Source organism: Micromys minutus, assembly GCF_963924665.1.
Source record: "Micromys minutus genome assembly, chromosome: 7".
NCBI lineage: Eukaryota > Metazoa > Chordata > Mammalia > Rodentia > Muridae > Micromys > Micromys minutus.
This window is the reverse complement of record NC_137976.1, coordinates 38,273,793-38,294,160: the sequence shown is the minus strand read 5'-3', so window position 1 is coordinate 38,294,160 and position 20,368 is coordinate 38,273,793. Positions and strand designations below refer to the sequence as shown.

Genomic DNA, 20,368 nt, shown 5'->3' with positions numbered 1-20,368 from the left:
CAGATCACCATGGTCTAAAGATGGTCTTTAATAATAACAAAGACAACAAAGAGCACATATACACATGTATATTAAACAATCCTCTATTAAACCATAGCATGGTCAAACAAGAAATAAAGAAAGAAATTAAGTATTTTCTAGGATTTAATGAAAGTGAAAACACAACATACTCAAACCTATGGGATGCAATGAAAGCAGTACTGAAAGGAAAACTCATAGCTCTGAGTGCTTCCAAAAAGAAACTGAAGAGAACATACACTAGCAACTTGACAGCACAGTTGAAAGCTCTAGAAAAAAAGGAAGCAGATACACCCAAGAGGAGTAGACACAAGAAATAATCAAACTCAGAGCAGAAATTGACCAAATAGAAACAGAAAGAACCATTCAAAGAATCAACAAAAACAAGAGCTGGTTCTTTGAGAAAATTAACAAGATTGATAAACCCTTAGCCAGACTAACTAGAGGGCAAAGAGAGAGTATCCCAATAAACAAAATCAGGAAGGAAAGTAGAGACATAACAACTGAAACTGAGGAAATTCAAGAAATCATCAGAACCTACTACAAAAGCATATACTCAACATAGCTGGAAAATCTGGAGGAAATAGATGAATTCCTAGACAGATACCAGATACTAAAGTTAAACCAGGACCAGGTAAACCATCTAAATAGTCCCATAATACCTAAAGAAATAGAAGCAGTCATCAAAAGCCTCCCAACCAAAAAAAAGCCCAGGTTCAAATGGGTTCAATGCAGAATATTATCAGACATTTATTGATGACCTAACACCAATACTCTCCAAACTATTCCACAAAATAGAGTCAGATGGAACACTACCTAACTCATTTTTCAAGGCCACCGTATCCCTAATTCCTAAACCACACAAAAACCCTACAAGAAAAGAGGACCAATCTCACTTATGAACATTGATGCAAAAATATTAAACAAAATCCTTGTGAACCAAATCCAAGAACACATCAAAACTATCATTCTCCATGATCAAGTAGGCTTCATCCCTGGGATACAGGGACGGTTTAATATACAGAAATCCATCTCTTGGTCCATCATATAAAAAAAACTCAAAGAAAAAAAAACCACATGGTGATTTCACTGGATGCTGAGATAGCATTTGACAAAATTCAACACCCCTTCATGTTAAAAGTCTTGGAAAGAAGTACAGCGTCCGGCGCAGCAGCTTCTCAGCACCTGTAACTGGAATCTCTGTGTTCTAGGTCGGATCAAACACTCTGTCACAATGCCTGAAATAAATATCAACCATCTTGATGAAAAACAGGTTCAGCTTCTAGCAGAGATGTGTATTCTTATTGATGAAAATGACAATAAAATTGGGGCTGACACCAAAAAAAATTGTCACCTGAATGAAAACATCAACAAAGGATTATTACATCGCGCTTTTAGTGTCTTCTTGTTTAATAGTGAAAATAAGCTCCTGTTACAGCAGAGATCAGATGCTAAAATTACCTTTCCAGGTTGTTTCACCAATAGTTGCTGCAGCCATCCACTAAGTAACCCAGGTGAGCTGGAAGAAAATGATGCCATCAGCGTAAAACGAGCAGCACAGAGGCGCTTAAAAGAAGAGTTGGGAATACCCGTGGAAGAGGTTAATCTAAATGAAATGAATTATCTAACAAGAATTTACTACAAGGCCCAATCTGATGGTAGCTGGGGTGAACATGAAATCGATTACATTTTGTTTCTGAGGAAGAATGTAACCTTGAATCCGGATCCCAACGAGATTAAAAGCTACTGCCATGTATCAAAGGAAGAACTTACAGAAATTCTGAAGAAGGCAGCCAGTGGTGAAATTAAGTTAACTCCATGGTTTAAGATTATTGCAGACACCTTTCTCTTTAAATGGTGGGATAACTTAAACCATTTGAATCCATTTGTTGACCATGAGAAAATACACAGAATGTGAATGTGTTAGTGATTTGAGAATTTTTCTACCTAGTAAAAATTGTGTGGTTTGGTTTTAAATTGGGCTCCCTTGTATGATACATAGGTATTTTGCAACTAAAATTTGTTTTGAGAAAAGATAAAAAAGAAAAACCCAACTAACTTACAGTTTTATATTATATATCATATATATATACATACATACATACACACACACACACACACACACACACACACACACTCACACTGTTATTTGTAGAAAATCAAATCATTTAGGAGAGGTTATTGTGAAATTATGCCATAAATAAGATTAATTTAACCTGTCCAAATACCTGGCTATGACAAGATTAAAGAAAAAACCAGAACTCCTTACATTTTGACAGACACTTTCCAAACACTTTGTTAATTGCCAAGTGTTTTTTATATCATTTGATTTCTATCATAGGTTAGAAAATTGAACAGAAGACACTTCTTAGTTGCGTTGAAACAGCACTAAGGATTAAATGGACAGGGTTGGGGACAGAGCTCAGCGGTGCCATGATTGCCTTGCAGGCATGAGGCCGTGGGTTGTTGGGTTCCTAACCCTAAAGATAATTGTAACAACAATAACAGCAGGTTCAGAGGATAGTAACTGACTCCCTCAGTCTTCACACAGGATGATTAATTTCAGGAATTCCTGTACTCTGGTACCAATACTCTGGATGCTCAAGTCTAGAGAAGATAATACTGCATTTGCATATAACTTATGTACATCTTCCCCCACACTTCACCTCATCTCTGGTGTGGTTGTAGCACCGAGCACAGCATAAATGCTAACATAGATGATGTCTTACTGTGCATGTGCAGTACAGATCAAATATTAGTAAACAGTTGCTCTGAGCCCTTGGGTGTTTGACTCAGGTTTGAAAGGCCAGTTCTGTGTACTAACGTTTTGTCATTCTCAGTTGATCTGGTGCTGTAACCATCCTGAAATTATTATTTTACTACTTAAAGGTAACTGTTACTTTTGGTAGTAATGGTGACTGATTAGCTATTCGGCAAATCTGTTTGCAAACACAGTGAAAAAGATGGTTAGTCATAAGGTGGGAGTGAGTTCTACTTTAAAGAGTTGAGAAAACCTTTGACACTAACATTGCTGGGCCAGGGCCATCTTGTTGTAGGGGTCTGGCCTGTGTCAGATGTTTAGTAGCATTAGCACCCCTTTGTTAAGACAACCCAAGAAAGGAAGAAAGAACTGGGAAGAGTGGGGAGGGGTGTTTTGAGACAGGGTTTCTTTCTCTATGTAGCCCTGGCTATTCTAGAACTCAATCTGTAGACCAGGCTAGCCTCAGAACTCAGAGATCCACCTTCCTCTGTCTCCCAAGTTCTGGGATTAAAGGTGTGCACCACATGCCCAGCAACAAACAATTTTAAAGTTTGACACCAAGGGTTCCGTAATGGGCTACTGTTCTATAATCAGGGCTTATAGAGGTGGAAGCAGGAGGGAGTAGCAATGAGGAAACTTACAGTGACTAGATTGATGTTCCGGAATAGGCATATATTAAGATTTTGAGGTTATAGAATAGGCATATATTGATATTGTGTTTTGATTAACATTCTTTTTAAAACTTGCCACAGATGTGTCAAAGCTCTTCAGACAGCTTTATTCATAAATACTGCATAATGGGTACTTTTTTTCTTATAAAATTTTTATAAATTTTTGCTAACTCAGAACAGTTGATTTATCATTGGGGATATGACCATGTAGCAAGTATTTATTGAAAATTAAAAATAAATTATTTTAATACTGTCAAAAAAAAAAGTCTTGGAAAGAACAGGAATCCAAGGCCCATACCGGAACATAATAAAAACAATATACAGAAAACCAAGAGCCAACATCAAATATAACGGTGAAAAATTTGAAGCAATCCCACTACAATCAGGGACTCGACAAGGCTGCCCACTCTCCCCCTACCTATCAACATAGTGCTGGAAGTCCTGGCTGGAACAATTAGACAGCAAAAGGAAATCAAAGGGATACAAATTAGAAAGAAAGAAGTAAAAACATCGCTGTTTGCAGATGACATGATAGTGTATGTAAGTGACCCCAAAAATTCCACTACAGAACTCCTACAGTGGTTAACAAGTTCAGCAAAGTGGCTGGATTTAAAATTAACTCAAACAAATCAGCAGCCTTCCTATGTTCAAAGGACAAACATGCAAAGAATGAAATTAGGGAAAAGATACCTTTCACAATAGTCACAAACAATGTGAAATATCTTTGTGTGACTCTAACTAAGCAACTGAAGGACCTGTATGACAAGAACTTCAAATCTAGGAAATCTAGGAAAATCTCAGAAAATGTAAAGATCTCCCATACTCATGGATTCAAAGGATCAACACTGTAAAAATGGCCATCTTACCAAAAGCAATCTACAGATTTAATGCAATCCCCATCAAAATCCTAACCCAATTCTTCATAGAGTTGGAAAGAGCAATGTTCAATTTCACCTGGAATAACAAAAGACGCAGAATAGAGAAATCCATCGTCAACAACAAGAAAACATCTGCAGGAATCACTATATCTGACCTCAAGCTATATTACAGCGCAATTATGTTAAAAACTGCATGGTACTGGTACAGAGATAGGCATGTGGGTCAATGGAATAGAATAGAAGATCCAGAAATGAGCCCTCACTCATATGGTAACTTGATTTTTGAAAAAGGAGCTGTAAACATTCAATGGAAAAAGGACAGCCTATTCAACAAATGGTATTGGTCCAACTGGCACTCAGCATGCAAAAAAATGAAAATAGACCCTTTCTTATCTCCTTGTACAAAGCTCAAATGCAAGTGGATCAAAGATCTCCACATTAAACCAGGTACACTGAAACTATTAGAAGAGATAGTAGGGAAAACCTTAGAACACATAGGCACAGGAGAAAATTTCCTGGACAGAACACCAATGGCTTGTGCTCTAAGGTCAAATATCAACAAATGGGACTTAATGAGATTGCAAGGTTTTTGTAAGGTTAAGGACACTGTCAAGAAAACAAAACAGCAGCAAACAGATTGGGAAAAGATCTTTACCAACCCCACATCAGATAGAGTTCTAGTATGCAAGGTATACAAAGAACTCAAGAAGCTAGACACCAGAGAATCAAAAAAACCCTATTAAAAATGGGGTACAGAGCTAAACAAAAAGTTCTCAGTTGAAGAATATCAAATGGCTGTGAAGCATCTAAGGAAGTGCTCAACATCATTAGCCATCAGGGAAATGCAAATCAAAATAACCCTGAGTTTTCACCTCACACCAACCAGAAAGGCTAAGATCAAACATTCAGATGACAGCAAATGCTGACGAGGATGTGGAGAAAGAGGCACACTTCTCCACTGTTGGTTGGGTTGTAAACTGGTACAACCACTCTGGAAATCAGTCTGGTGGTTCCTCATAAAATTGGACATAGTACTACCTGAAGACCCAGTTATTGCTCTTCTGGGCATATACCCCAGAGAAGCTCCAACATACAACAAAGACACATGCACCACAATGTTCATAGCAGCCTTATTTATAATAGCCAGAAGCTGGAAAGAACCCAGATGTCCTTCAGTAGATGAATGGATACAAAAATTGTGGTACATTTACACAATAGAGTACTACTCAGCTATCAGAAACAATGACTTAACCAAATTCTTAAGGAAATGGATGCATCTAGAGAATATCATCCTGAGTGAGATAACCCAGTCACAAAAGAACAGACATAATATGCAGTCACTGATAGTGGGATACTAACCCCAGAAAGCTCTGCACACCCCAGAATCAACTCACAGACTATATGAACTTCAACAAAAAACAAAGGCCAAAAAAAAAAAAAAAAAAAAAAAAAGAAAGAAAATAAAAACCATATGCTTAATCTTTACACACCCAGAAAACTTTGATTAATTCTGGGTTACATCCTGTTTTACATGTACTTTATGCTCATTGTAACTAGTAAGATCTTAATGCACACTATCAAACCTTTAAAAAAAACCAAGTACTGACAAAAATGTATTCATATACTTTTATGCAAAAATGCTTAAAATCTGTACACTTATCTTTGTTTTTTAAAATAAAGTTCTTTAATTAAAAAAAGAAATAAAATATATATAATAACGATATGTAAACAAATAAATATATTTTTTTGTTTTGTTACTAGGTACTTCCTTTCCCACTGAAGCAAAACAAGGCCACCTAGCTGGAAACAAATTGCCTATGTACAAGTAACAGCTTTGGGACCTACATGAAGACCAAGCTATATTTCTGCTACATATGGGCTGGGAGGTCTAAATCCTGCTTATGTATATTCTTTGGTTAAGAGCGACAAGGGTCCAGATTAGTTTATGTGTGTTCTTCCTTTTTCATGTCTATCTTCTTAGGGGCCATGATCCTTCCTCCTGTTCTTGGTTTAGATGAAATATCAAGTAAATTAAATGTATGACAACACCATCATTGTACAATAAAAGAATAAAGCAAAACAAAAAAAAAAATCAAATACTGACAAAAATGTATTTGTATACTTTTATGCATAAATCCTTAAAATCTGTACATTTATCTTTGTTTTTTAAAATAAAGTTTGTTCAATTTAAAATTAAAGAGAGAGAGAGAGAGAGAGAGAGAGAGAGAGAGAGAGAGAGAGAGAGAGAGAGAGACCCATGTCTGGCCTTCCCTCATCCCCAAATAAGCCTCTTGTCTGATTGCAGCAAAGAAAAAAAAAACACACAATTTTGTTCTTATAGAAAAAAAAATGTTCTTATTATGAAGAAGGGGATGCCTATCAAAGTGTAAGAAGCATGCAGAAAAAACTAAGTGGACTAGATCAGAACTGAAAAAAAAATTCAAAAGAATTCATACTAGTAACTAAAGAGCACATCTGAAAGCTCGAGGACAAAAAGAAACCACACCCACAAGAAAAGGAGAACAAGAAATAAATGCAGAACTGAAATCAATAAAATATAAACAAACAAAAAAATTATTCAATGAAATGAAGAAGAGTTGGGTAGGTTTTTGATTGTTTTGTTTTGTTTTGAGACAATAAAATTGACAGACACTTACTAAAATTATCTAAATTACAGAAAGAAAATACCCAAATTAAGAAAGTTATAAAATAAATAAAAAGGAGGAACATAAGAGCAGACACAGGAAATCCGGAGCATCATAAGGACATACTGTAAAAGCCTGTTCTCCACCAAATTGGACTTCTACAAAAAAAAAAAAGTAGTAATTTTCTCAATACATTTTTATCAAAGCTAAATCAAGACCAGATAAGCGATATGAACAGATATGTAACCCTTACTAAAATAGAAGCAGTCATTAAAAGTCCCTCAATCAAAAAGGACCCAGGGCCAGATGACTTTAGCACAGAATTTTACCTAACTTTTAAAGAAGACCTAATGTTCCACAGAATAAAAGCAGAAGGAAGTGTAATGGGGGGCCTTTCCACCCATGCCCAAGTTCCCCAAAATAACAACTCTGAGACTTATATATGAATAAATACTTAAGCCAATTGTTTTAGCTCTTTTCCTGTAGCTCATAATTCAATTATCCCATTTAAGCTCGTCTAAGTCATGCCGTGTGTCTAGATACCTCTCCTTACATTTCATGTGACTTAAGTTTCTGTCTTTCTCAGAGTTCATAGTGAAATCTTTCCACACCTGACTGTGGAAAATCCTCTATTTGTACCAGAACTTCCACTTACAGATTTCCTGTGTAAGCTGACAGGATAACAGTATCTTATTGACAGTTGATGAACAATCAAGTAAGCTTCATCCCAGAAATGCAGGGATGGTTTAAAACTCATAAGTAGATAAATGTAACTATTTTGTTTGAAAGTCCAAAAAAAAATATATTCACATGGTTTTATGTAAAAATTATTTTAATGTCTGAAAAAACAGTACTGACAAAAATGTATAATTTTAAGCAAAAAATGTTTAAAATCTGTACATTTATCTTTGTTTTGTAAAATAAAGTCATTTAAAAAAAATTCAAAAAAAAAAAAAAAAGAAAGTCCAAAAAACAAACCCACATGATCTTCTCATTAGATACAGAACAAGCTTTTGACAAAAATCCAACAGCCCTTCATGATAAAAATCCTGGAGAGATTAGAAAAACAAGGGACATAGCTCAACATACTAAAGGTGGTGAACAGCAAGCCTATGGCCAACACAAATTAAGTGGAGAAAAGAAAAGGCAATTCTACTGAAATCAGGAGCAAGAAAATGCTGTTGACTCTCTCCACACATATTCAATATAGTACTTCAAAGTCTTAGCTAGAGCAAGGAGACAACTGAAATAGATCAACAGAATACAAACTGGAAAGAAAGAAAGCAAATATCTTTATTTGCAGATGATATATTAGAATTCGTAAGTGACCCAGAAAATTCTACCAAAAAACTCCCACAGCTAGTGAACACTTTCAGCTAAGTAGGTTCGTACAAAATTAACTCACAAAAAGAGAAATCAGGAAAACCACACCTTTCACAGTAGCCTCAAATAATATAAAATATCTTGGAGTAACTCTAACTAAGCAAGGAAAAGACTTATGTAACAAAAACAAAAACAAAAAAAAACCCCTCAGGTCTTTGAAGAGAGAAATTAAAGAAGATACCATAAGATGGAAAGATCCAAACTTATGGGTCAGTAGGATTAACATAATAAAAATGGCCATTTTACCAAAAGCAATCTACAGACTCAATACAATCCTCATCAAAATTCCAACACATTTCTTCACAGATCTTAAAAGAATTTTTAGCTTCATTTAGAAACACAAAAATCCCAGGATGGCTAAAACAATCCTGAATAATTGGACAACTACTAGAAGTTTCTCTACCTCTTCTTTGTATATACTATCTCAAATTGTATTTCAGAGCTATAGGAATAAAAACTGCATGGTGTTGATATAAAAGCAGACATATTGTTCCTTGAATTGAGTTGAAGACCCATACATAAATCTACATGACTGTGGGCACCTGGATTTTCATAAATCCACATACCTATGGACACCTGATTTTTTTTATAAAGAAGCCAGAAATACACACTGGAAAGAAGATAGCATCTTCAATAAACTGTACTTGTCAAAACGGATGGCTACATGTAGAAGAATGCAAAGATTTACTTATCACCTTGCATAAAACTCTACTCCAAATGGATCAAAATCCTCAACATAAACCCAGATACACTTAACCTGATAGAAGAGAAAGTGGGAATAGCCTTGAACATGTTACCACAGGGGAAGGGGAGCAATTTCCTAAACAGAACACTGATAGTACAGGTACGAAGATCAGAAATTAATAAAATGGACCTCATGAAACCAAGAAGCTCCTTCACTGCAAAGGATACTGTCAATCAGGAAAAGTGGCGGCCTACAGAATAGGAAAAGATTTTTACCTAGTACACCTAATGGAGGTGTCCTAGTCACTCTTCTATTGCTATGAGCAGACACCATAAATGCAATCATTTAATTGGGGGCCTGATTACAGTTTCAAAGACTTAGTCCATTATTATCATGGCAGAGAGTATGGGCGAACTTGGGCATGGCGATGGAGAAGTGGCTAAGAGCTAGCTACATTTTGCTTCTCAAGCAGAAAGTCGGGTTGCTAGCATGAGCACCCTCAAAGCCTATCCCTAATAACATACTTCCTCCAACAAGGTCACACCTACTCCAACAAGGCCACACCTTCTAATCCTTCTCAAATCGTGTCACTCCCTGATGACTAAGCATTCAAATATGTGAGCCTATTGGGGATCAATTTTATTCAAACCTCCATAAGGCTAATATCCAAAATGTATAAAGAACTCCAAAACCTAGGTATCAAAAAACCAAATAACTCAAGTAAAAAATACAAATTACTCTCAATAGAGAAAACTCAAATGGCTGAGAAACCTACAAAGAAGTGTTCAACCCTCAAAGAAACATTCAGCATTCTTAGTCGACAGGGAAATGCAAATCAAAACTACTTTGAGGTTTTATCTTGTACCAGTCAGAATGGCTAAGATCAATAAAACAAATGACAGCTCATGTCAGTGGCGATGTGAAGTAAGGGGAATATGCATCCAGTGCTGGTGAGACTGCACACTTTTATAGCCACAAAAATGCATCAGTTTCTCAGGAAGATGGGAACTGAGCTATCTCAAGATTCAGCTATACCACTCTTGGACAAATACCTACCAAAAGCACTTGCTCATTGTTTACTCCTGCTCTGTTTATAATAGCCAGAAACTGGAAAGAGACTATATGTCCCTTAATAAATAGACAAAAAAGTATGATGCATTTACATAATAGAATATTACTCAGCCATTAAAATCTAGCAGGATTTCAATGCATGCTATCAAACCTCTAAAAAATTAAGTACTGACAAAAAATATATTCATATAGTGTTATGCCAAAATGCCTTTAAAAATCTATATGTGTATCCCTCTTTTTTAAAGTTGTAAGAGAGAAAAAATAAAATAAATGAAATCTTGAAATTTGCAAGTAAATGGATGAATCATCCTGCATATGATAACTCATACCCAAGAAGACAAGAATGTATTCCTTTATAAGGATATTAGCTGCTGTCAATGATAACCAAGCTACAATCCATAGAACCAAGGGGGTAGAGTGTAGAGTAAGTAACCAGAGGGACAGATAGATCTCCCTTAGGAAAAGTAAATAGATAGCTATGGATGGATCAAGTAGAGAGGGGGAGGGAAAGGGGGATAGGGAAGGGAATATAGGGAGAGCCTGACAAAATTAAAAGCCATTTTAGGGGCAGTATGAAATCATAATGAAGTAAATATATACATATCTAAGTGAAATTACCAAATAACGGGAAAGACAGAGCTCCAACTGGCCATCTCTTGACACCAAATGAAGCTTTCAGTACCAGTACTCAGTTATATATAATTCAGTTGTTAGCCAAAGGGGTTCCATGGAAATCCCCAAACAACTCAGGTTATTGCCAAGACTTCAGGTTACTCTCCATAAACCAACATCAAGGCCCTTTTACTGAACACAGCATCTAAAAAACTCACTGAACATGGAGATACTTATCGAATGCCCACATAGAGCCTTCACTCCTGTGTGCTAGTGCCTCTAGTACAGTAAGGTAGGCAATCTTCGTGCTAACAGATGAGAAGTGTAAACACCAGCCACAAACCCTTTGACCTACAGTGGTGTCCTACTTGCAAGATAGGTTAGGGCAATGGTGTCATAAAACTTGTGGGAGTAACCAACTAATATCTGATTTGACTTAAGGACCATTCCATGAAATAGAACCCATAACCCAATACTGCCTAGGTGACTATCTTAGTTAGGGGTTCATTGCTGTGAAGAAACAACATGACCAAGTCAACTCTTATAAAGGAAAACATTTAGTTTGGGCAGGTCAGAGTTTCAAAGGTTCAGTCCATTATCACCATGACAGGCAGCATGGCAGCCAGCAGGCAGATGCTGAAGAAGCCAAGAGGTCTACATCTTGATCTTCAGCCTGCAGAAGGAGACTGTCTTCCGTAGAAAATCAGAAGGAGATAGGAATTTCACATGGATGCAGCTTGAGGGTAAGAGACCTCAAAACTCACCTCCACAACGACACACTTTCTACAAGAATACACCCACTCTAACAAGGCTACACTCCTAATGGTGCCACTCCCTGTGGGCCAAGCACTGAAACACATGAGTCTATGGGGGCCAAACCTATTCAAAGCACCTCAATGACCAAGAAAAAGAGACTAGATAGTTCAGAAACCTAGAGTAAACTAAATACTACTACACTAAACAAAATGAAACAAAAATTACCAATAAAATGACTCCTAAGAGCTAAAAACATTCAATGGAAAAAGAACAGTATGTTCAACAAATGGTGCTGGTTCAACTGGCAGTCAGCATTCAGAAGTCTGCATTCAGAATGCAAATCGATCCATTCTTATCTCCTTGTACAAAGCTCAAGTCCAAGTGGATCAAAGACCTCCACATAAAACTAGGTACACTGAAAACTGGACATAGTACTACTTGAGGACCCAGCTATAGCACTCCTGTGCATATACTCCAAAAAAAAGCTTCAACATCTAACAAGGACACATGCTCCACCATGTTTGCAGCACCCTTATTTAGAATAGCCAGAAGCTGGAAAGATCCCAGATGTCCTTCAAAAGAGGAATGAATACAGAAAGTGTGGTGGTACATATACTCAATGGAGTACTACTCAGCTATTAGAAAAAAAAAATGGGTTCATAAAATTCCAAGGCAAATGGTTGGAACTAGAGACTATCATCCTGAGTGAGGTAACCCAGTCACAAAAGAACACTCATACTATGTACTCACTGATAAGTGGATATTAGCCCAAAAATCTCGGAATACCCAAGAAACAATTCGTAGAACTTATGAAGCTCAAAGAGAAGGAAGGCCAGAAGGTGCATGCCTCAGTCCTTCTTAGAAGAGAGAACAAAACACTCATGGGAGGAAATAATGGGACAAATGGAGGAGCAGGATTGGAGCAAAGATCATCCAGAGACTGCCTCACCTGGGGATTCATCTCATATGAAACCACAAAACCCATGCACTATTGCTGATGCCAAGTAATGCTTATTGGCAGGAACCTGATATGGATGCCTCCTCCAAGGCTCTGCCAGAGCCAAACTGATACAGAGGAGGATGCTTGCAGCTAATCATTGAACTGAACATGGGGACCCCAATGAAGGAGCTAGAGAAAGGACTGACGGAGCTTAAAGGTTCTACAACCCCATGGGAAGAAAAAAATTACCAACTAACAAAACCTGCCACAGCTCCCAGAGACTAAGATACCAACCAATGAGTTTTCATGGAGAGACCCATGGCTCCAGGTGCATATGCTGCAGAGGATAGCATTCTCTGGCATCAATGGGAGGAGAGGCCTTTGGCTCTTCCCACTGTAGGGAAATGTCAAGGTGCTGAAGTGAAAGAGGGAGTTTGGGAAAGGGAGCACCTTCATGGAGGCAATAAGAGGGGGAGAAGAAATGGGATTGGAAGAAAGGGGATAACATCTAAAATATAAATACAGAAAACATTCGATTTAAAAAAAAGAAAGGGTGATTAGGAGCAAGTGCACCTTCGTGAAGACAAGTAGAGGGAGTGGCAGAAGGAGATAACATTTCAAATGTAAATACAAAGAGTATCTAATTTTTAAAAAGGAAAAAAAAAGAAAGGAAAAAAGTTAGAAATTCAGTGTATAAATTTTAGAGGGACATAGAGAAAACCATAATATTCAGGCAAATCAACAATAAATGCTTAATTATGAGCCACATTTTTATCTAGTTCTAAGAGGGAGGGGAGATGAAAAGAAAAATACAAATAATACCATAAACTTAAATTTTTAAAAACTTAAGTGCTATATAAATTTTTATTAAAATATCATTTTTCACAGGGTATAATGGTTCAGAAAGCCAAAGCAAACAGATTGATGTAAGCCTTACACCAGTGGAGGTTGCAAAATAAAACCCTGTTTCAAAAAATAATGATAATAATTCACATTCACAGGGTATGGTGGTTTAAATTTTAATGACTCCACATAGCCTCCGTTAGGAGGTGTGGCCTTGTTAGAGGAAGTGTGTCACTGGGAATGAGCTTTCAGATGTCAAGCCAGGCCATCTGTCACTCTCTGCCTGCTGCCTGTCAGTTGGGGTGTAGAACTCTTGGCTGCCTCTCCAACCCCATGTCTACCTGCATGCCCACCATGCTTCCCACCAAGAAAATAGTGAACTGTAAGTCATACCCAATTAAGCATTTCCTTGTAAGAGTTGGTGTGGTCATGGTGATTCTTCACAGCAATAGAAACCCTAATTAAGACACAGGGACTAGGGAAATAGGTCATTTGGTCAGTCAGTAAAATGCTTGCTCTGTAAGCACCAGTATCATATAAAAACCAGACATGTCACCTACTCATAGCTCAGACTGAAGAGGGGGCAATAAACGCAGACACTAAAAACCAACCAAGCTACCCCAAAGGTTTGTCTATGTACTAAAATATTTCCTGATCTACCTAGAGGGTATTTTGAGTTTTTCAAATCATTATCTTTATGTTTCTATGTATCCCTCTGTTTATAGAAAGTACAAACAAAAAAAAATGACTTTCCAGGAACACTTGACACTTGGACACCTTTCCCAGATTTCTGTTCTTCTAAACCTCTGTAGTTGGTACTATACAACATGTGACTCACAACTTAGCTGCAGAAAGGGGTGGGTCTTGTATTGAGTATTCTGGACCCCACTGCAGACCTACTGAATCAGACTTTTCTGAACACAAGACTGAAAAATACATGTCTTTGATGTTTTTGTTGTTTGATGTTTCAGGCAAGGTCTCACCCAGACTGGCCTTGCCTTTGCCATGTAGCACAGGCTAGCCTTGAACTCATGCCAAGACTCCATATCACTCTCCCAAGTGCTAAGATTACAGGCGTGTGCCACTACACCCAGGTTACAAATCCTAAAGTTTGAAAAGTCCCACTCTATTTGACAGTGCCAACCAACAGAAGATATAAAAACAAGAGGCAGGGACTTAAGGCCAGGAGAACTTAAGCCAAACACAACTTTGCTCAAAATCATGCTGACTACCTTCCCTGTAACTTGTATTGCCCTATGTTGGGTTTTCCTTCTTTGAGATATCAGCCTCACCTGGACTAGGCTTATCTTGAGGTAGGGATGATTAGTGTTCAGTGACTCACATCAGTGCCTCTCACAAGGTAGTTTAATTATTTAGAATATTTTTTCTCAACACTGATCACTATGGAAGCAGTAGTAAACTCACTTTTCTGGCTCTACATGAAAGGGAAGCATGTTCATTCAGAATTATCTGGAGCAGGGACTCTTCTTGTCTTTAATTCATACGCTGATTGCTTATTTGTGGTTATACACAAAAGCCACCTCCTCCAGCTTAGGGCTGAGCAATCACCTGACACTTATTTTCACACCTGTGTGCCCATGAGTCTGCATTTACCGTGGTTCACTGGAAACAGAGGCCTCTCTGTGTTAGTCTGAGAGTAGCATGTGTCTATAGATTTAAACATAAATATTTTAAGACAGTTTGATGCTATGTGAATTTAACAAAACAACTGTACACACACACACACACACACACACAAGGATCTATGACATCCCCCAGCATAGATTTTTTTTTAAACCAGGTTAACATTACCAGGTATGGCTTCCCTGTGGTATGAACCTTAAATCCAATTGAAGACAATGGTTCTGTCACAACAGTAGTACCACTATGGCACAAATAAGAGCATCTTGCCTGGTAGTTTTTGTCCCACAGACTATAGGGTTCAAAGCTGGTTAACATTATTGATTCATTTTCTTCCCTAGTAGCCTGCATAGCATCTTTTGAGACTATCTATGGAAGTGGGCCAGCAGGAAGGAAGCCTCATGCTCAGTCCCAGTTTGATTTTTCTGCATCTTGCAATCAAGGTGAGGGGTATCTTGAACAATATAATTTTATTATCTAATTCTGGTGGCAAATCAAGAGTAAAGGCAAAATCTTGTGTTGTTTGGAAGATCTCTTGTGGCCTTCCTGACTGACAACTCATAAAGAGGTGTTCCACTGGGTTTGTCTAATACCTGGCCGCATTTCTTTTTTTAAGATATGTATTCCCCTTCAACCTGAATCTCAACTCCCAACCTCAAATTTGCTTTTATTTTATGTGCATAAGTGTTTGCCTACATGTATGGATACAAGTACACCATGTGCAATCTGGTGCTAGGATCGGCAGTTACAGATGGTTGTGAGCTGCCATGTGGGTGCTGGAAATCAAACTTAGGAGAAAGTCAAATTCACGTGCTTCTCTGGAGCTACTAAAGAACACAATACCATGTCTTCATTTGAATCAGACCCCCAAGGAGTTTGTCTGCATATTGAAGCTTGAGATGTACCACCAAACTCCTTTTTGGATCATAAGACACTATCATAATGGGCTATTGTTATTAGACATGAACATCTCAAAATTGCCACAGCCCTGCTTTGTAGCTACATTCCAACTCCAATAAGTGCATAGGGATGAGAAAACCCTACTTCAATTTTAAATTTTAAAAGCAATACCTTTATTCCCAGCACTTGGGAAGCAGAGGCAGGTCTGTGAGTTTGAGGATAGTCTGTTCTACATAGTGAGTTCCAGGATAGCCAGGGATATGGTAGAGAGACTTTGTCTTTTTTTAAAAAAGTCAGGGGCAGTTGTTTCCAGGATATGTTTCTTTAAAGCATTCCCTTTTTGTTACTTGTTTTTCAAGTTGGTCTCAATTTTCCAAGTCAATAGACCACTGCACCCAATGGCCAAGAAATGAAAGCACCATTGGAGAGCTTTATTATTGAGTGTTGTTTTTTTCAATTAGATCAACACCATTTCCTAGTAAGCTGACAGTGATGGCAGGAAGAATATTCACTAGAGTAACAAAATATTGAAATGGAACTAGGGAGTTGGCTCTGTCTACTAAGCACTTGCCATGCAAAGATGAAGACCTATATTTGATCCCGGAACCAGCTTAAGAAGCCAGACGTGGAAGCACTCGTTTGTCATCCAGGTGCTAGGTGGGGAAACTAAGACAGGAGAATTCTAAAGGTCTAGCCAGACAACCTAGCCTAGCTGGCAAGTTCCCAGCCAATGAGAGTCTTCCACAAAGAAAAAAGCCGAGCAAGATACTCATGGTTGTCCCAAATATGCACATGTGCACGCATGCACACAAACATGTATGCATATGCAAACATGCATATGCACACATACAAACGCTTAAATGCAGATTTCAGATTGACAAAGTGTTATTGACACAGTGATTTGCCCAATATTCATCTGTGTTTCCATCTTCTGGCTTAGCATCTGTCACCTTCTCTGGCGGGCTGTTTAGGGGATCTCCAACCAGCTCTGTTTCAACAAAGCCTCTGCAGTAGTCAGAGTCCAGGAAACCAGTGATTGTCTGGAAGGAAAGGATGTTACTCCATGAGTGGAGACTAATCAGACCTTTAACAATTCTCCTCTTAGAAAAAAAGATGCTTTGCCAAATTTTTCCAATGATGATGTCTACTTAAAACTTAATGTGAGCACAAACCACCCAGAAATTACTTTAAAATTCAGTTAGGATTCACTCAGTCTGGGAAAGGGATAAAATTTCTTCTCTCTAAAATGTCCTCAGCTGATTCTAGTAATATTGATTCCCAGACCACACAGTGAATGACAAGTCTCCATCTTACCAGAACTCAGGTAAACAAGAGTGTAGTATCGGGCCCTTAGCATCCTCCAGCGTAACTCACCAACCCAGCAAAGCAAAACTGATTTAATGAGTCTTTAAGGATTTGGAATTTTACATACCCATATTAAATTTATGAAGGGAGCCAGTGCAGGCCTGTAAGCTTAGCTACTCAAGAAGCAGATGCTGGAGGTGATAAATGAAGAAGACCAAGGAAGTTGGAGGCCAGCCTAAGCAAACTAGTGAGACTTTGTTGCAAAGTAAAAAGTAAAAAGAACAGGGTAACAATTCCCATATAGAGCACTTGATTAGCATATTGTGATTGATGGTTTGTATATGCTTGGACCAGAGAGTGGCACTATTGGGAGGAATGGCCTTGTTTGGAGTAGGTGTGGCCTTGTGGGTGAGGGCTTTAATACTCTTGTCCTAACTGCCTGGGAGCCAGTATTCTGCTAGCAGCCTTCAGACGAAGACGTAGAACTCTCAGCTCCTCCTGCACCATGCCTGCCTGGATGTTGCCATGTTCCTGTCTTGGAACCTCTGAACCTGTAAGAGTTACTTTCATCATGGTGTCTGTTCAGAACAGAAGAACCCTAAGACATATGTCCACGTCAGTTCAATCTCCAGCACTGAAATTTAAAAAAAAAAAAAAAGAAACTTTATTAATATGTGTTTTAAAATACTATATTTTTAAAACTGAGAGTAAGTAAATGTTAAGTTTTTCTATTATCTTTTATTTCTGCTTTCTATCTTTCTAAAATAAACGTCATTTGATGTTGTAATATAAAAATAAAAGTACCTCCTAAAATGTATTCTTTAACAAATTATTCTAGGCTCGGCATAGTGACAAGCGCTTTTAATGCCAGCACTCAGGATGCAGAAGCAGGTGGATCTCTGAGTTCAAGGCCAACCTGATCTAAGTAGTGAGTTCTGGGAAAGCCAGGGCTACACAGAGAGACCTTGTGCCGAGTTCTCAGAATAAAACAAGGGAGCACTCTGTGAGAAAGAGGGTAGGCTCTGTAATAAAACATGACTCATTGGACTCCTGAATGCACGGAGCCATGAATGATCCCCAAGATACCTCTTTTTCAAAGCTGGTGGTCCTGAAAATTTATCTATGATTTTTAAAGGACAGACAGAAAAATTGACTGAGGGCAGCACCGGAAAGAACCCTTTTCTCTCAAGAAAAACAGTTGGACGCTAGAGACAGGCATTTTGATAGACTGGTTTGTTGCCGGTAGGACTTTGAGGTAAAGACCATTGCTGTCTGCTTCCTGGTGTTCTTGTTATTGAACCTTATGATGTCATCAGTTCACAGCTGATGACACAATGGTGTATTATTTGGATTGCACTCATGGCCCAATGCTGCAGAGACAGGTAGTTGAGAAAATGCTGGAATTTCCTCTTACACATGAGTCAAACAGGAAAGCGCTCTGTCTTGAGTTCCACTGAGGAAGTGCTGGACTTGCCATGGAAGTCCCCAGAAGTCCCTGGCTGAGCAATCCTGAGCCCAGACCAGCCTGGGTGCTTTGCTCCAGGAACCCTGTCACACAGCAGAATGACAAGAGACACAGAGGAAATGGGGAGCAGACGGCTTTGAGATGAAACCCTGTACGTGTTAACTAAATGTTCTATGGTAACTCTGGAGGGCAGAATACGGACAAAACATGGCAAACTCATTCTTGACTTTTTTGGAAATATAGGTTTCAGGGAAGAATCCTAGCAAGGTAGCTCAGTGTGTCCTTAAAGGAGCATTGGAACATTCTGAGGACTGGCTGAGTAGGTTTCTATCATACTTCTGACACGTGCAAGATGTGTGATTTTTATAACGCTTACCTAACCCCTCTGAGTCTCAGCTTCCTTATTTATAAGATAAATAATTGTACCTAGTGCAGAAATGCTATAAAAATTAGTGACTAAATGTTTATGAAATGATATGTGTTAATGTGTCATGTAGCAGGCCTAAAAATAATCATTATTGTATATCTGTGCATATGCATTCTATGTATATTACATTTTTTTCTTACAACTTCATTTTAAAAAACAGAGATACATGTACAGATTTTTTTAAAGGATTTTTGGAGAAAACTATATGAATATATTTTTTCTTTACCTGAGTATTTTTATAAATTGAACAACTTTATTTTTAAAAACAAAGATAAATGTATAGATTTTAAGCATATTGCATAAAACTGTACAAATACATTTTTGTTAGTACTTGTTTTTTTTAAAGGTTTGATAGTGTGCATTTAGATCTTACTAGTTACAATGAGCATAAAGTACATGTAAAACAGGATGTAACCCAGAATTAGTCAAAGTTTTCTGGGTGTGTAAAGATTAAGCATATGGTTTTTATTTTCTTTTCTTTTCTTTTTTTTTTTTTTTTTTTTTGGCCTTTGTTTTTTCTTGAACTTCATATAGTCTGTGAGTTGATTCTGGGGTGTGCAGAGCTTTCTGAGGTAAGTATCCAATTAACAGTGACTGCATATTGTGTCTGTTCTTTTGTGACTAGGTTATCTCACTCAGGAAGATATTCTCTACATGCATCCATTTTCTTAGGAATTTCATAAAGTCATTGTTTCTGATAGCTGAGTAGTGCTCCTTTGTGTAAATATACCACAATTTTTGTATCCATTCATCTACTGAAGGAAATCTGGGTTCTTTCCAGCCTCTGGATATTATAAACAGAGCTGCTATGAACATTGTGGTGCATGTGTCTTTGTTGTATGTTGGAGCTTCTCTGGGGTAAATGCCCAGAAGTGAAATAACTGGGTCTTCGGGTAGTACTATGTCCAATTTTCTGAGGAATCGCCAGACTGATTTGCAGAGTGGTTGTACCAGTTCACAACCCCACTAACAGTGGAGAAGTGTTGCTCTTTCTCCACAACCTCGCTAACATCTTCTGTCATCTGAATTTTTGATCTTAGCCATTCTGACTGGTTTGAAGTAGAATCTCATGGTTATTTTTATTTGCATTTCCCTGATGGCTAATGATGTTGAGCACTTCCTTAGATGCTTCTCAGCTATTCGATATTCCTCAATTGATAAATTTTTGTTTAACTTTGTACCCAATTTTTTAATAGAGTTATTTGATTCTCTGGTGTTTAGCTTCTTGAGTTCTTTGTATACCTTGGATATAAGGCTTCTATCTGATGTGGGGTTGGTAAAGATCTTTTCCCAATCTGTTGGCTGCTGTTTTGGTTTCTTGATAGTGTCCTTAGCCTTACAGAAACTTTGCAATCTCATTAAGTCCC

General features: G+C 37.8%; 1 protein-coding gene across 1 annotated transcript; it reads left to right on the top strand.

Moving 5' to 3' along the window:
* Positions 1-1,190: 1,190 nt before the first annotated feature.
* On the top strand, positions 1,191-1,936 carry LOC308422787 (isopentenyl-diphosphate Delta-isomerase 1; the record flags this gene model as incomplete). Its single annotated transcript, XM_080919448.1, has 1 exon — positions 1,191-1,936. Exon 1 carries the CDS (start codon positions 1,253-1,255, stop codon positions 1,934-1,936), a length of 684 nt encoding a protein of 227 aa, XP_080775574.1. The 5' UTR covers positions 1,191-1,252.
* Positions 1,937-20,368: the final 18,432 nt, after the last annotated feature.